This window comes from Danio aesculapii, chromosome 7 (assembly GCF_903798145.1).
Source record: "Danio aesculapii chromosome 7, fDanAes4.1, whole genome shotgun sequence".
NCBI classification, from domain to species: Eukaryota; Metazoa; Chordata; class Actinopteri; order Cypriniformes; family Danionidae; genus Danio; species Danio aesculapii.
Genome location: NC_079441.1, coordinates 43,825,008 through 43,843,170, shown reverse-complemented (window position 1 = coordinate 43,843,170; position 18,163 = coordinate 43,825,008). Strand labels below are relative to the sequence as shown.

The 18,163-nt window shown below is 34.4% G+C and overlaps 1 protein-coding gene across 1 annotated transcript; it reads left to right on the top strand.

The window, feature by feature from the left end:
- Nucleotides 1-8,232: 8,232 nt before the first annotated feature.
- Nucleotides 8,233-15,210, top strand: ciao2b (cytosolic iron-sulfur assembly component 2B). The gene is made up of 5 exons (XM_056461986.1): nt 8,233-8,487; nt 8,656-8,733; nt 12,204-12,329; nt 12,415-12,460; nt 14,221-15,210. The coding sequence occupies exons 1-5, from the start codon at nt 8,359-8,361 to the stop codon at nt 14,319-14,321; spliced, it is 480 nt and encodes a 159-aa protein (XP_056317961.1). The 5' UTR covers nt 8,233-8,358; the 3' UTR covers nt 14,322-15,210.
- Nucleotides 15,211-18,163: the final 2,953 nt, after the last annotated feature.

Genomic DNA, 18,163 nt, shown 5'->3' with positions numbered 1-18,163 from the left:
TCGTCATTAGTTCATAATATAGTAATGTTTAGTTTACATATAAACACATCATTATTCATGTACTGTTATTGTAAAGTGTTACTGTGCAATGTGATCTTTATGTAATTGTTTTCTTTGATTCCTATGTGTGCTTTACACTGCAGTGTTTCTCAAAAAGGGGTGCAGTGCCCATTAAGGGGGTTTAGCAAACTTCCTAAGGGTCATAGATTGACTTGATGCTGAAATAGTTTATCCTGACTATCCTAAGTTTATCCTAAGTATACTGAATTAAGCTTACTGATACTTGAATTAGACAAGACTGATTGCTTGATTGCTTGATTGATTGATTGATTGATTGATTGATTGATTGATTGATTGATTGATTGATTAATTTTTACAAATGTCTGTCTTTGTTACAAGTAGTCTAAGGTATGATGTATGACTAAGTCATTCTCATGCCTCCTAAAAGAGGTTAAACAAGCAGCAGCAAATCAAGCACCTTTTTATTTTTCTTATTAAAATAATGCATTCACTAGAATACATTATATATTACTTTACACATTGCATTAACTTATGAAAACATTTGCATATTATTTAATAATATTACTGAAATCGATATAAAACTGAATATTTAATTCAGTTATACTATATGCATTTTTTGAATCAGCCTTAAAATATATGCATATAATTTAATGTTCAAATTAAGTTCAGGTTTAGATAATTTATCATTAGTAGTAGTAGTACAGTAAAGGCAATTAATACTCATTTGCACAATGTCTCTTGCACAATATGTTAAAACAACATCAAAATGCTTGTGCCATATGATTTGTAAACAAATACATTTTGCATTTTATATATAACTTTGGCAAACTTGCTGGTTTTTTACTTCAGGGGCTGCCAACTTTTAGATTTAGCTTGGAGTGAGATTACCCCGCCCCTATACCCCCAAGCCATTTTATAAATATATAAAAACGGTATTATTTTAATAAATACTTTTAATAAAAATTTTATTTTAAATAAGAGGTTTATTACTATCAACAATTATTATATTCTAAATAAATAAAAGAACAAATCTGTTCTAAATGTAACTGGAAAACAATATAAAGACACAACTAAAGTGATATGCTAAGATCACTTAAGAAATTTTTTACAGAAATATATTCATTTCAGGACAGCACGGTGACTCAGCAAGAAGGTGGCTGATTCGAGTCCCGGCTGGTTCAGTTGGACTTTCTGTGTGTAGTTTGCATGTTCTCCCCATGTTGGCGTGGGTTTCCTTCAGGTGCTCCGGTTTCCCCCACAGTCCAAACACATAGGGTACAGGTCAGTTGAATAAACTAAATTGGTCGTAATCCTAACCCTAAGAATGTGTGTTTGTGTGAACGAGTGTATGGGTGTTTTTCAGTACTGGGTTGCAGCTGGAAGGGCATCCGCTGTGCAAAACAAGCCAGAACAGGTGACATTTCATTCCGCTATGGCAACCTCTGAAATAGAAACTAAGCCGTATAAAAATAAATAAATGAATATTAATTTATTATAATTACATTTTATAGACAATTCCATAAAACACCAAAAATATTGTTTACAGAATTATCTCTTGTGTTGTTTCTTGGCCAAGAATTAGATTTATTAACTCCCTGACTTCATTCCTCCTTTCTGCTTCATACAAAAAAAAATCTATCAGGAGCTATGCTTAGTCAAAATAAGATCATATTTTTTAACTTTAGTTTTGTCAACTCACTGCATGCCAACACCTGCACATAAAAGGCTGCTACCCCTGCTAAAATGCCCCCTCTGAAATGTGAATCTATTAACTTAAATTGATATTTTTTAAATAAAAGTTATGACACTAATGAGAGTGAACCCTTCTCTTACAGAAGAATTTTTTTTTTTTACATTTATTTGTAAACCTAGTACGTTTTAAAATGCGTTCCACTTGTTGTTTTTGTTTTATCCATCAAGATAATGATCACATTACGTTCAACCAGTTATGGCCTTTGGTTTTTATGTGGACTGAATACTGTGAGAATGCTGTCAATTGCAAGACTCTCACGCCGAACGTGTGAGAGTTGGCAGCCCTGTTACTAATGGTTATGTTTAGGGGTTATAGCAAATTTTCAAATGTATTCCAAATCATAACCATATAGCACCAATCATTGGTCTTTCCACACTGCAGTGTACTCTGCAATATGATCTATTGCAATAGTGTTTCACTCACTGGGCACTACTGTGAAACATACAAGAAGCAATACAGAACAATTATTTGCAAAAATAATTAATTAAAAAAATTTGCATTGCTAACCTATTGTACTAACATTTCACCCAATAGGCTTTAATCAATAAATTCTGTGCCTGTGTGCGAATGCAAAAATGTTCTCTCAGAAAGGAGACTGTTGCGGCACATAAATAAATATTCCATAGTTAATTTCCACCCTATAAAATTAACCTTTGACCTTCACAGAAGCAGTCAGCATATGAATGGTACTCTCTCAACAGGCCAATGCAGAGCAGTAATGCCAGATTTATAGTCTCATTGGTTGGAAAAGAGCCTGCAATAAAAGCACTTGTCCATTAAATATAACATGTGACTCTCTTGATAATCTCTTTGTCTATAAATCCTTTGTGCGGATGATTCAGCATCTCAGGAAGAGACTCATTATGAACTGCAGCAGTGGCCAACATTGTGCTAGATTAACGTGATGTATAATTTAATAAAACTCACACTGCATTCTCAAAATAGCAAAGCTTCTAAGAATAAAGAAAATGTATGCCACACAACAACACATTGTAAGAAGCATGCATAGCTCTTAAATAAGAACTCTGGAACAACGTTTAACTTCCCCATGGAAGATAATGCAATCATTTAATTGTCAGAATACCAGATAATGCAGTTTGTGTGTATATAAATCACACCTGAGCAATGCGCACATAAGAGCTGTCTTAAAGGGGTGGTCCAGAGTGTATTTGTATGGCTTGATTGTGCTTATAATATGCAAAGCAATGTGTGCTCATTCTTTATTTGTTGAAAATCACATTATTTTTTTCTTATGTGAGGTACATTATTTATATCTTACTTTGATTAGATACTGCTACTCAGCTAACATAAAAACAACTGTCATATTTCCTGGTTCCTCCGAAAGCCCGCCCTCAAGAGGTTCTGATTGGTCAGCTAACATAATGTGCTGTGATTCGTGAATCAGCTCCACGTCACCAGGAAGCGTCACGTCCAGTCACTAGCACATGCTGTGCCTCTGCTGTGTGAATACTGTCAGACAGAGTAGCTGTGTCAGTGTGAGCCTAAATATGTGCAAGTTATATGCTTATTTCACGCGGCCACCATTTTAAAACCCGAAAGCGAGGCTGCGGTAGGGAAGAAACCCGGAAATATAGGATCAGCACTGTTCACATTGCAGCAACATGCTGTGTACTACGAACCTACAGCTGTTGCCACGATTTCAAAATGCCGATATGGTGTAAACATCACTTTAATATCATTCAGTTCAGTTTAATTTAAACAATTAAAAGCATAGTATGCATCAAACAACATTACAATCTGTTTCAGAGTAATACATCCAAGTGTCCTCCTAGGCTTCAGTTCATGGCAGCAGGTAAACACCGTGGGGACGCTTCCCTGCTTCAGTCCTCTGTAGCACACCCTCGTGTTGTCTGTAATTGTGTTGTCCCGGTACTGAAGTTTTAAAAACATCCATTTCCCGCTAATATTCAAGCGCCACTGAGTGCGTTCCTAAACAGCTGATTTGCCATGGTATTCACCAGTTCTCAACAGAAATGAAGGTCATCAGCTCATCGTTCTTCACTGAGTGCAAACCGTGAAGATTATTCAATTTATCAGTGGATCGCTCGTCTGTGTTTGTGCTCGGTAAACATCAGTGAAGTGCGGTGAACTGATGACCTTCACAGCCAATCACAGTCATTTCTGTTGAGCGCGTGAACACAATGGTAAGTCAGCGCTGTTTAAGAATGCCATCAACAGTACCTTTAATGTTATCAGAGAATTGACGTTTTTTTTTTTTTTCAGTGCTGAAGTTCAGTATCTTGACATGTCTAATATAGTGAAAGAATCAGTTCATTAACTTAAGTTTCATAAATGGCGTCTGAAACGTGTGTTTGGGAAAGAAAACATTAGCTAATTAGTGCCATTTCCTTTAACTTAGCTGAAAATGAGATCCAATATCCCTTTTTATTTTCACTATTCATTCAGAATGGACCTTTGAGTCACTCGGAAGAAGGTGAAAGTATAAATTTGTGTCGACTTCTCTTCGCTGATAAGATATACAGCCAGGTACACAACATTCCTGTGTGACTACTCACCGCAGCCCATATGATAATAATCAGTCCATATGAAGCATTCTCATATCTTTTGCTAGTTTGTTATTTGAGATGTACAACGCAGGGAAAGCGTCTGCATAGAGAGACACTACAGTGCTGCTGAAGTTTGGCTGTTTACAGCAGTTTGACTGATAAATATGAATTTGTAGCTAAATTGTTAACTATGCCAAACAACATAAACCTTGTTTATGTCATCACTACAGCATACCGCTAATGCTAGAAAATATGCATGTAATAGATAAATTTTAACAAATAAAAATACTTACAGGTTGTTGCTCACAATCCACAGCTTCTTCTATTATGGTTGGAGCTGCTCCTTTTTTGAGGAGTTTTTAGCCAAATCCAGCACTGAACTGGGAGAGATTCTGGAAGCTATCCTTTGTCAAATGCTAAAGCTATATTTTTACTCTCTGGAACATAATTAAAATAAAATTGTAATAACTTCTCTCTTTGTGTCGTGTCCTTTGGAAGTCCAGATATAGAAACAGAATGAGCTCTGTGGAAATAGCAGTGTTTGGACTGCATTTTAGCTTTCTCTGCTTTAACATTACAGTGCTTCTGGCCAAGCCCCTTCACTGCGCAGGGTGTATGCATGTGGTGTATGTGTGTAACCTGATGGATTTGTGATCACTTTAACCAGGTTGTGTTTTTTTTGTATTCCCGAAACTTTGTTCGCTGTATGCTTTGCTAAGCTAACTCTAAAAAAGCCAATGTCTCCCTTTGCATTGAACTTTGAGTGTTTTACATTCACAGATGTTGTTTATGTTCACACAGCTACATTACACATCAACTAAAGCTTAAAATATTATATTGTATTGGACCTCTCCTTTAAAGCTGCCATATCTAAAAAAGATTTTCAGTAGTTACGTACTTTCTCCTTGTGTCATTCCTATTTGATTTCACGTAACTAACTTTCTGAATTTATTTTCTGTTTATTTGTATGTGCGGATTGTTTGGATTTTCACAAAAATCAGGGTCAATTTTATATCATCAGCTCCTTTAGAAACATATTTAGCTGGAAAAATCATGGTGTGTTTAATACTGTAAAGTATTGCAATACTGGTCTAATGATGTTTGGTTAAAAGAATGAAGGCAGATCTGCTGTTTTACTGGTGCTTATTATGCCTATAATAATTCAGTCAAAAGGCTCTTTATATTTAAAATAAGCATTGATTGGCTCATTAATTACCTGACCGCTCTGTTTAATCAAGGGCAAGGTTTCAAGGTTGATGAATGCTGCTTAGATTTGTAAGCATATGCTTGACCTTAAAACTAATTTTAGTCACTTGCTTTCTCCTGCCTGTTGTGCTAGATTGTACAGATAGACTGGGCTCCTCAGCACCAACATATGTGTTAAATACTTCTGTCTCACTGTGGTTGTAGTTAGCACACAGAGTGTAAGAACAACCATGAACATACAAATACATCCAACCTCTAGAATGAATCAAACTGATACTGTGGTCACACTAGAGTTTGAATTTGCAATATTCTGCTGGACGGCACTGTGAAAAGGGGCAGGATTAAACAGACATTAAAAATGCGAGTGATTGGTCCACAAGTCATGTTTTGATCTTCAATTGGCCTCACACAGCCATGTGATGATTTCGCACAACAAAGTTCACCAAGCTTGAACTTTCTAACGCAGCAAACTGTGAATCTTGTCGCACGAGCTTGAGTTTCCAGCCTGTCGCATTTGCATGCATAAAAATGGATGTCTATGGGGCAGAAAGTGCAGTGTGACTGCGGGTTTAGGGTGACATGCATCAGAATAAGCAGTGAACCAAACAAGGAACAAGTTGAGATAATCAATGAAACAATGACCAACTGAGACAACAAATTGGAATCGTGAACATGGGTGAAATAAGCAGAATAGCTGTGTCTTAATTCAGAGGCTGCATCCTTTGTGAGATGTAAACTTCAAAAGTGAGTCCTTCGAAGTCCACACAGGCCGAGCCGAACACTGTGAAATAAGATAGTTAAGCTATATACTGATCTCAACTCGTCACCTAGCAACCGTGGCAGCTGCCGTTAATGAGCGACAGCAACATTTGTACTGACTTTTTCTCAAAGTGATTTTAAAACTTATATTTAGAGATCTGAGAGCAAAACAAAGTTCCCAAACTGTAGAAATATATTCCCTATTTCCTATGCATGCAACACATAAAAATGTAAAAGGTATATAAAATGACTTCTTAGTACTATTTTTTACATGTTTATTTACATATCAAAATAAACTGAAACCTAATTCATTCAGTTATATCATAAATATCATAATTCATATTCTTGGACGAGGTAGCAAAGTATCAACCAGCTGTAATCTAATTACATACAAAGAACATGTTTAGAGGCTACATTTGAAGGAGCCTCAAATTAGTTTGAATTGAGACAACCTTCGAATTCTTCCTTCATTGGATTCAGCCTCTGAAATGAAACACAGCTAATGCATGTCAGTACGAATCCCCCTTCCCCCCCAAAAAAACATCTAGTTATAGAAAAAGAAAGATTAAACATGTAAAAAAAATGTTTGTCTTAACACAAAATATGGTCAAAACCATCATTGGGATTATAAAAAATATTAATATTTATTATAAATAAAGTTATTATTAATATTATTAATTTTCTTAATAAATAACAGAAAACAATCCTAAATGTAACTGAGAAACAATGTAAAGACACAACTGAAGTAATATGCTAAGATCACAAGAAATATTTTGCATGAATATTAATTATGACAATTCTATAGAATACAATATATATATATATATATATATATATATATATATATATATATATATATATATATATATATATATATATATATATATATATATATATATATATATATAATTATCTGTTCATCTTAGACCCGACTGAGAATTAGGCTGAGAATTAATGTTAGTCTTACCTCCCTGACTTTATCCTTCCTTTCTGCTTCAAAGCCATACTTAATCAAAATAAGATCATCATCATATTATACGCTGCGTGTCGACACCTCGTGTCATAAAAGTAACAGAAAATTAGGCCTTTACTCCAGTTTCACAGTGCATGAGCGGCACCTATTTTATCGGCATGCATGTGAACAAGAACAGGAGCAGCATGCTAGAGCTGCGGGAATGTTTTTTTCTCTGCGTGTGCGTCAGTTTGCTTTTACCAGCGTTGTTGTGGTTGCGCTTAGAGAATAACAAAAGACATTTTGAAAATTATACATTTACACAAAGAAAATTATACATTTGCAAAAAGTACATATCTCCAAGCTTAGTGGGGCACAGATGATTTTTACTGTGGCATGTTTTTTTCCTCTCTGTTGCCTCACTGCAAGAAGGTTGCTGGTTTGAGTCCCGGCTTGGCCATTTAGCATTTCTGTGAGGAGTTTGCATGTTTTGCCCTTGTTCACGTGGGTTTTCTCCGAGTGCTCCGGTTTCTCCCACAGTCCAAAGACATGCGCTATGGGTGAATTGAATAAACTAAATTGACCATAGTCTATGTGTGTGAATGAGTCTGTATAGATGTTTCCCAGTACTGGGTTGCAGCTAGAAGGGCATCCACTGTGTAAAACATATGCTGGATAAGTTGGCGGTACATTCTCTGTGGCGAGCCTAGATTTATAAAGGGACTTTATATAAGGGACTTTGCTTTATATATATATATATATATATATATATATATATATATATATATATATATATATATATATATATATATATATATATATATAGTAGCAAATAATTTTATTAATAATCATAATAATATATTTTTTAATTGTAAAATTGTTGTTATGTGTAATATTGCTGTCTAGGGACAGAAAGCCCACGTTTCTGTAGAATGACCCAGAATGTTGCAGAACATAAAACAAAAACATCGATTTTTATTTAAAACTTTATTTTGAAAACCGGATATATTTCCGGGTTTTTTCGCCTGGCTGGGTTGTGGTTATTTGTTTTTTTGTTTCGGAGCAGAGTTAGCGACGTGATCAGCTAGTACTGATCAAATACTAGTGTTGGTCAAAATTTCATCGTCGAAGGTGTAATAATGTCGGGTGGGACTCGACTAGAGAACGCCAATCCTCTGATATTTCAGCGGTCAGGGGAAAGACTGCTCACCTCCACTGATGAAGATGAAGATGTGGCGGACCCTATCGATGTCAGAGAGATCTTCGATATCCTTTCACAGCACAACACTTTCAGGCTACACCACTGCTTTGACAAGTCGCCCCGTTGCTTTAAATTTTCTGCCCCCATAGCAGTTATTTACTTCTACTATCTGCTGTAGTTCACAAACTCATTTAAGTGTTATTGTATACTCGAGTCAGACCTTAACTAATTACATCTGATTAGGTCGATCAATGACCCCGAGCACCCGCTGTCCCTCGAGGAGCTCAATGTGGTGGAACAAGTGCGTGTCAATGTGAGTCTGAGCGGTATACACACAGTAACAGTTGACAGAACTTCTCTAATAACTAGATATATATTAGTTTGGTCACACTTTACAAGGTTTCATTGGTTAATGTATGACTAGAATAGAATAGAATGCGTTTTATTGTCATTGTACACATATACAATGTACATTATATACATGTGCGATGAGATTGTGTATCTCACTACTCAGTCAATCGTAAATATATCCTTCCAATACAAATCCCACTAAACAACAAGTTACAGTAGAAATAACTGTAGATGATAAACAGTAGTGCAATATAGGGGATGGGGGGGGGGGAGTAAACAGTTCTGAGGTAGATACATTTACTAATGCATTATTAAGATCAAAATTCTTAGTTGTTAACATTAGTTAATGCACCGTGAGTTTACATAAACTAATAACTAATTTTATTAACATAAACAAATACAACCTTATTGTAAAGTGGTATTAAATGTTTGAACTCTTCAATGAACTTGTGATTCCTCAAGAAAATAAGAAATTCCATGGACAATAAAAATCATTAATCATAATTATAAGTTATTGTGACACATAATCCTTTCTCCCTCGCTGTTTCAAGTCTCAGTTTGAACACTTTTCTCTGAATTTCAAAATATATTTAAGTCTTTAACTGCCCCACCAAGAGAAACATTTTTGGACTGCATTTCTTAACTCCTAATGTTGCTATTTAACACACTCAGGGCGTACTTACACTATGCTATCCGAACCATGCCCAGGCCCGTTTCCCGCATCGTTTGAGAAGTGTGAGTGCTCTGAATCGGGCTCAGGCACGGTTCACTTGGGTACTCTGTATCCTTGTGTGTGAGTGCAAAACACGCCAAAGCCCGAAACTGAAAGCGAGACTCTTTATATGCGTTTATTAATCATTCTTATTGTTCAATGAACGCAAACTGTTGTAGTTTATTGAAGACTCAAACCTCTCACTGCACGAAAGCTCCGCACCTTCAGCAAACCTCCTAATTTCTGCACCACGAGGACTTTATGATTGTTTATGAGCGTCAAATGTGGCTGGATATTTGACTGCGTGTCGCTGCATATCAAACGACGATATAACTGAAGAAATCTCCACTGTACTGAGCGAGAGTGCTTCTGACCAGCGCATCATCGATGACGTAAGCGTGCCCTAGCCCGAATTGGGCCGTCGGGGGAGACGGGAGGGGGGACAAGCGTGCTTTGGCCCGGTTCAAGGCAACTGTTATAGTGTGAGTACGCCTTCAGTTTATGGTAAAAGTACTGGAATTAATACATATACTGTGAAAATCAGAAAATATGAAGTGTAAGACCAATTTATTTAACAACAATCAAACTAAAACATTTTTGAATACTAAATCATCTTTATTTATTGAAGTGTGCCAAAAAAGATTTAAAATTCTCATTACACGTTTTCTTGTTTGTTTGTTTTTTGTTTGTTTTTTACAGTAAAACCAAAATCAAGTGTAGAAGTGCAACAGGATTATGATTTTTTTAAAGCAACAATGTGTGTTTAAACCATTATTTAAAACAGTTATTCTTTAAATGACTTTAACAGTCATTATTTAAAACGGTCATAATATGGTCAACCATTTGGTATTGAAATCTTAATCTTGCCATTTGCTTTTTTCTACGATTCCTAAGTTCTAAAAGTTCATTTTTAAGGTTTTCTTACTATTCTTACTTTAATTCTTCAGATTTTATATCTTTTGTTTGCTCAGAATTGTGTGATGTAAACTTGCGTTTGCATGTAAAGCTGTGATAACTCTCAGGTAGGAAAAGTATTGGGATCATCCGGTTTCTGATTTTATATATTCCAATTGTAACCTTACTCTCAGAATTGTGACTAGTGCACCTGCAGTTGTGAGATTTTATCTTAATATTTGGAGAAAAAAACTACTTTAACAGCTATAAGAACCAGAAATATTATACTTTACCATCTTAATAATAGTTTAATAAATACAACTGGATTTTATTAGTTATTACTTATTTAATAAAACTATTACAAACTGAAATCGGATTATGAAGATCATTGTAATGCGTTATTAGACATTAACTGAGAAATTAACATCACCTAAGATTAATAAAACTTTTGTAGTTTTCCTCTTGAGTTTAGTACTAATGGTAACTTCTGGAGCCTTACTGCACAGTGGTAATATACAGTAGCCACATAAACGATCACATAATAATCAACCAGTATTTGGGTATGTACTGGGCTGTATTAACATGGGAAAATGTTCATGGTTTCAGAAAGTTTCAAAGTATTTGGCGCCATAATGAAAACCATTGTAAATACAATCTGAATATTCTACAAAGCAACGTTTAATGATAAAGAATTTTTCACTGGATTTTGAAGTGCCCACGATATCAATATTGTGCATGTTCATTATCACATATATTCTGCTATTGAATATCAACATACACTCACCAGCCACTTTATCAGGTACACCTCTCCAACTGCTCGTTAACACAAATTTTTAATCAGCCAATCACATGGCAGCAACTCAATGCACTTAGGCATGTAGACATGATCAAGACGATCTGCTGTAGTTCAAACCAAGCATCAGAATGGGGAAGAAATGTGATTTAAGTGACTTTGAACATGGCATGGTTGTTGGTGCCAGACAGGCTGGTCTGGGTATTTCAGAAACTGCTGATCTACTGGGATTTTCACGCACAACCATCTCTAGGGTTTACCGAGAATGACACGAAAAAGAGAAAATATCCAGTGAGTGGCAGTTCTGTGGGTGCAGATGCCTTGTCGATGTCAGAGGAGAATGGCCGGACTGGTTCCAGCTGATAGAAAGGCAACAGTAACTCAAATAACCACTCGTTACAACCGAGTTAAGCAGAAGAGCATTTCTGAACACACAACACGTCCAACCTTGAGGCGGATGGGCTACAGCAGCAGAAGACCACATCAGGTGCCACTCCTGTCAGCTAAGAACAGAAAACTGAGGCTACAATTCACACAGGCTCACCAAAATTGGACAATAGAAGATTGGAAAAACATTGCCTGGTCTGATGAGTCTCGGTTTCTGCTGCGACATTCAGATGGTTGGGTCAGAATTTGGCATCAACAACATGAAAGCATGGACCCATCCTGCCTTGTATCAATGGTTCAGGCTGGTGGTGGTGGTGTAATGGTGTGGGAAATTTTCTTGGAACACTTTGGGCCCATCAGTACCAATTGAGAATCGTGTCAATGCCACAGCCACAGCGCACCTGAGTATTGTTGCTGACTATGTCCATCCCTTTATGACCACAGTGTACCTATCTTCTGATGGCTACTTCCAGCAGAATAACGCACCATGTCATAAAGCGCAAATCATCTCACACTGGTTTCTTTTTGTGAGAAAGAAAGTCAGAATTGTGAGATAAAAGTCAGATTTAAGTTGTTTTAATTTTAATGCTGTGGCAGAAACAAGCATTGATGCTATTCTATCTATAATATGTTTCCGACTGAGCAGGTGAATGATGAGGAGAGCACAGTGTCTGTTGAGTTCACACCGACCATCCCACACTGCAGTATGGCCACACTCATTGGCCTGTCAATCAAAGTCAAGCTGCTACGCTCCCTGCCTGACAGATTTAAGGTACAGTGTGTTTACTGAGCAACCGAACACATTTTTACTGTAGGCTTTGGGTCACACATAAATCTTTTGTCTTTGTTTTTGTTAGATTGATGTTCACATCACGCCTGGCACACATGCTTCTGAGGATGCAGGTAAACTGTTATAATAGAATAGTAGTTTTAATAATATATATGTATGTTTTATGAAGTATGTCTGATAATATTTTTTTCTTCTGGAGAAAGTCTTATTTGTTTTATTTCGGCAAGAATAGAAGCAGTTTAAAGTTTTTTAAACACCATTTAAGGACAAAATTATTAGCCCCTTTCAGCTATATATTTTTTTGATAGTCTAGCGAGCAAACTGTCATTATACTGTAACTTGCCTAATTACTTTAACCTGCCTAGTTAACCTAATTAACCTATTTAAGCCTTTAAATGTCACTTTAAGCTGTATAGAAGTGTCTATAATATTATCTAGTCAAATATTATTTACTGTCATCATGACAAAGATAAAATAAATCAGTTATTAGAGATGAGTTATTAAAACTATTATGTTTATAAACATGTTGGAAAAATCTTCTCTCCGTTAAACAGAAATTGGGGAAAAAATAAACAGGGGGGCTAATAATTCTGACTTCAGTATTATAACTTCGTACTGCACTATTTCATAAAGTTTTATGAACTATTTCTTTAAGTTCATTAATCAGTTATCTCCTAAGAATATACACGATTAAGATGCTATTTTAAAGCTTAATTCTATGATTAAAGCTTTATATTTTCTATTGTGGTGGACAAAATATTGAAGTGTACAAATAAAACTTCCCCAAAATCATGCTATAATTGATATTTACATGATTTTAGGAAAATAATGCATCGATAATCCCGCAATATTAAATTGCTGCAGGACAGGTACTGTTCACGTGGATGTATAATTACCACTATTAATGTTTGTTAATAGCTGTGATATTATGGCCAACTAAAATATTTTTTGTTAATTTTAGTTACTGAATTTTAATGTAGAAATATCAAAGCTGAAATAGAAAAAAATTAAATGAAAATAATAGTAACAATAGTATTATAAAACAAAATTTCACAGCAAAAATAATTAAATTTGTGTTTACTGTTTTCTATTTATTTATTTGTTAATTTTATGAATTTAAACAACTAACATGCACACACACACACACACACACACATACATACATACATACATACACACACACACACACACACATATATATATATATATATATATATATATATATATATATATATATATATATATATATATATATATATATATATATATACACACACACAGTGGTAAAAACAGTACTGAAAATCAGTACCATTACTTGCCTATGTAGCACAAGTCGAGTAAATGTATCTGTTATAAATATTACTCAAAGTATGAGTAAAAAGTAGCCCTTTCAAAAGTTCTCTAGGGTAATGTGTATCACGCTGTAAAAAGCTGATGCATTTACATGTAATATGTGGATTCGTTGTAAACATAACATTGACATCAGCCTGACTTTGGGTTCTGACATCAACCGGATTTTCATTTTCAAACAAAATGCAATGTCCCGGGTACAATGTCAAACTGGCGTCATGTTGATGTCTTGTGTCTGGTGGGTGTTTAAGGCCATTTCGGTCATCATACAGTAAACATCTGTCATTTTCTCATCAGTGACATGCAGTCTAAACAGTCTCTCTCTCTTTGTATGTAAAGATTTTGGACCTCTTCTTGGACACTTTTAATGCTTAAAAACAGTTTGCTGCAATTATAAATCACCCATGTCTTGAGGTAGTTCAGTATGATGTGGTTTGTAATTTGTTACTTTACACCACTGTATATTTAACAGATTTATTATTTTTATTATTTTTTTTATGTATATATTCTCTTTCTACTGCAGTCAACAAGCAGCTGGCAGACAAAGAGCGAGTGGCAGCGGCTCTGGAGAACTCTCAGCTGCTGGAGGTGGTCAACCAGTGTCTGTCCAGCAGAGGAGTGTGATCAGCTCATTCCTGCTTTAACAGGTCATGACTGAACTCTTACAGGCTAGCCAGAGCTGCGTGATAATAACAGTGCCATTATTAGTGCGGTTGGTTTGCTTCTTTTAGAATGATTATTGATGCATTCAACAAACAATATCAGATCAGAACAACTCATATTTAGAAGATGTGGGAGAGAGTGGGGGATCCATCCATTCATACTCCGTTTTAAAAAAGGAAAGAAATGATCATAATATGGAAACAGAATCAGTTGTTTTCTGTTTAAGAGTATGTGGATACAAAAAAAGGTGATGCAATTTTGTGATATGTCTGTGAATATGTACAAAAGGACTATTAATAGTCTGATTTGGAAAAACAGATTTTAGAAAGTTTTCAAAGACATGTATGTTAATGAAAGTGGAGAATGTGTAAAACTGAAATCATTTGCACTGCTTTGTTTATTATCAGCCTTACAGTCTTGCCAATAGAAATATTATTTAGAATATGTTTGTTTGTTTTGAGCAAAACGTTAACAGAGGAATGCAATGAAGCCTTTTAACTTTAATACCTTTTTTATTGGCCATACGTTTGGATGATATATGATTTATAAAAATATATATAATTAGGATTAATAAAACCTTATGTGTTTGATGTGGTAAACTAATTCATTTCTACAAATAATTTCTTAGTCAAATATATGGATTTACTGGTACATCAACACTTGGTTATGCATCATTAACATTATACATCATTAACATTATACACTTAAAGCTTCACAAGACAATGCAACTTTTGCAGGATGAGCTATTATTAAGCTTTGTCACAGGCCATTTGATTTAAGCTCTATATTACTGCATTTTTTACTGTCTGCTGTTATAAAATAAATGCTTCGGTTTTCTAAATGCTGTAAATGAGTCCACAGTGTTTCTTAAAGCATCAGCTAGGGATGATGTGATGAGGTCATTTGCAAAAAACACAGGTTTTTATTTATTTATTTTCAGGAATTACTTTAGCAGTTCTGCTCTTCAGCACTAGGAAACTGCGTTTAAAATTAAAATACATTTTTAGTCATTTCCAAAAATCATCATTTTTTTTCCAATACACAACATAAAAACATCAACAAAAAATCAACTAAATTACTAAAAATGATTACTAAAAATATTCTATAATAAGTATAGTAAGTTTCAGTGTCTGTTTAGATTACAATTGCTTGGCTTTCAAGTCGCAAAAGTGCTTTCACTTGCATGCATTAAAAATTCATGATAGATACTATTGCATGTAACAGAACTCTTATTCAATAGTCTTTTTTTATAAACTACCAGACTAGCTAACGTTGCAAGTCTTTTTTTCAGTCTGCTCATGAAAATAAACACCATTATATTGAATAAATACCATATTTGTGTCAGTCATTTATATTTAACAGTTTGCTCGTCTTGCATTGGTGTTATAAATAAGTGCAAACTGCATAGTGTATATAGACGTTTTGTTTATAAAATATGCCTTTTATTTGTTTTTGTTTTTTTGTTACATTTTTATGGCCATAATTGTTCCCATAGAGCTCAAATGTTAAAAAATAATTTTATTTGTGGTTAATAATTGCCATATGATTTTTATAATATATTGAATAATGAAAAACGTGTAATGTTTTCCTTCTGTGCATCCATTTTAATCTTCTCTGGCAAATCTGTGTCTTGGGTAGGGTTTGGGTTTGTCCGCACCAAGATAATATCTGTACAATGCTCTTTGGTCAGTATGAATTTTTTAGGTTTTCACTGTAGTTTTTGATCAGTGCCCAAGAAGTTGGACTAAACAGTGCTAGTGAGTTTTCTTTTCGTTTATTTTAATTTAATATTGTATTTTATGTTATTGTTTTTTTTTTTTTTTTTTTTAATTCTGGCTTCTAGTAAATTATTAGTGTTCATAACCTAGCTCTTATCTATTACATTGTTACAGCTTATGGTCATCCTTAGGTAACTAAGATGTAGATTTGACTGTATGATTTATTATATATATATATATATATATATATATATATATATATATATATATATATATATATATATATATATATATATATATACATATATATATATATATATATACATATATATATATATATACATACATACATACATACATACATACATACATACATACATACATACATACATACATACATACATACATACATACATACATACATACATACATACGCACGCACGCACACAGACACACAGTTGAAGTCAGAATTATTAGCCCCATGTTAGCAGATAGAGCAGGGTATAAAAGAGATCCCATAACTTTAATAAGTTGTATTGGTCACTGCAATACATTGTGGACATCTCCTTCACATACAAATTGTGAAATCAACACATATAGGTTGTTTACTTGCTAAAAATATTTTTGTACAGTGAATTGGGTCTTTAAAAAACGCTAAAGACGTAAAGAAATGTCTATGTCATACCAATCTTTTTACACTAGATGGCAACATTGAATTACCTTTAAATGAACTCCAGCAGCGTGACGAAAGGGTAAACTTGCCCTTGAGAATAACAGGATGTCTTTCGTGGATATGCATAAAATCATGTAATGATAATGCACAAACCTGCCTGAGCCTAACATCATGTTACCAGCATCAATACAATACTGAAAATAACAAAGTGCATATGGACTAATAATTACACTATAAGAACACAGTCGAACAAAAACATAACCCTACAATAATTATATAAGCTTTATCGTTAGCTAGATAACACACAATTCATCAAAAATATGCCATAGATATATAACATGTTGAAAAAAAAAACGTGTCTACAAATTATTTTGGGAAAAATCCTTTGTATTTTAAGAGGATATGCAGTTTTTTTAAAGAATATTCAGATTCTGAAAATTTAATAGTAGTTACAAAGTAATCTCAACATTTTTTGCAAAAAAAAAAATGAGAATTTTAAATGATCATAATTTCTCATGATTGCAGTTGCTTTTTATTGATTACAAGTCTAAGTCTAATGCTGTAAATTATTCACTATGTATTGTTAATTCTCAATTTTCATTTATCTAATTGATTCTTATTTTTCCTTTTTAAATGTTCATCTTCACACAATTATACTGTGTTTGATTTTGAATGTTCAGAAAATAAAATGACCATTACACCTATTGTTTCTTGAAATCCTTTGTGATTCATATGCTTCGGAATTTGAGATCAAATCAAATAGCCTACATAAATGTATTTACAAACAAACACTCTAAAAGTAATCCAAAATAATTGAAATAGCCTAAGTAATCTGTGTTACTTACTACATTTTTCCCATGTAATTTACAGGCCTGCAATTTGTATTACAGGTCTATTCAGGCTGCAATTTGTGGTTGATCAATGGCAGAATGTGTATTAGAATAACCCTAACCCAAACATAATTATATCCTAATTATATATAAATGAAGTAAATTATATTTACCACATTTTTTCACATGGTTTGTCCGAGCTCTGTATAAGAGACAGCTTAAACTAGTCTAAACGAGCAAAATCTCTTTTTCATCTAAAGAATGATAATAAAAGGCTAAATGGGTAAATTAAAAGAAGTGTACACTGATTTCAAAGCAAGGCACTGTGGTGATGAAGCGTATACGCATTTACTCCACAGACAATGCAGAGTGCCGTGGCTGTAGTCCGTAGTAAAGGCGGAATATGATTCAGTGGCTCATCGTTCATGCAGCACACGCGCAGGGGAGGGAAGACCCCTCTCTCTCTCTCTCTCTCTCTCTCTCCACCGGACGCCCGCGCACATCCGTGAATCACCCGCGCTCCTCCCTCAAAATCACGGCTCTACTATAAGAAACACGCGTGATTCTCCGAGGCAAACCCTC

Bases quoted from the DNA above. Each gene is read 5' to 3' on its own strand.
- ciao2b (XM_056461986.1), top strand. From the start codon at position 8,359: ATGTCGGGTGGGACTCGACTAGAGAACGCCAATCCTCTGATATTTCAG. The intron at 8,488-8,655 runs ATCCTTTCACAG...AACTAATTACAT, and splicing joins ATGTCAGAGAGATCTTCGAT to CTGATTAGGTCGATCAATGA. The intron at 8,734-12,203 runs GTGAGTCTGAGC...CCGACTGAGCAG, and splicing joins TGGAACAAGTGCGTGTCAAT to GTGAATGATGAGGAGAGCAC.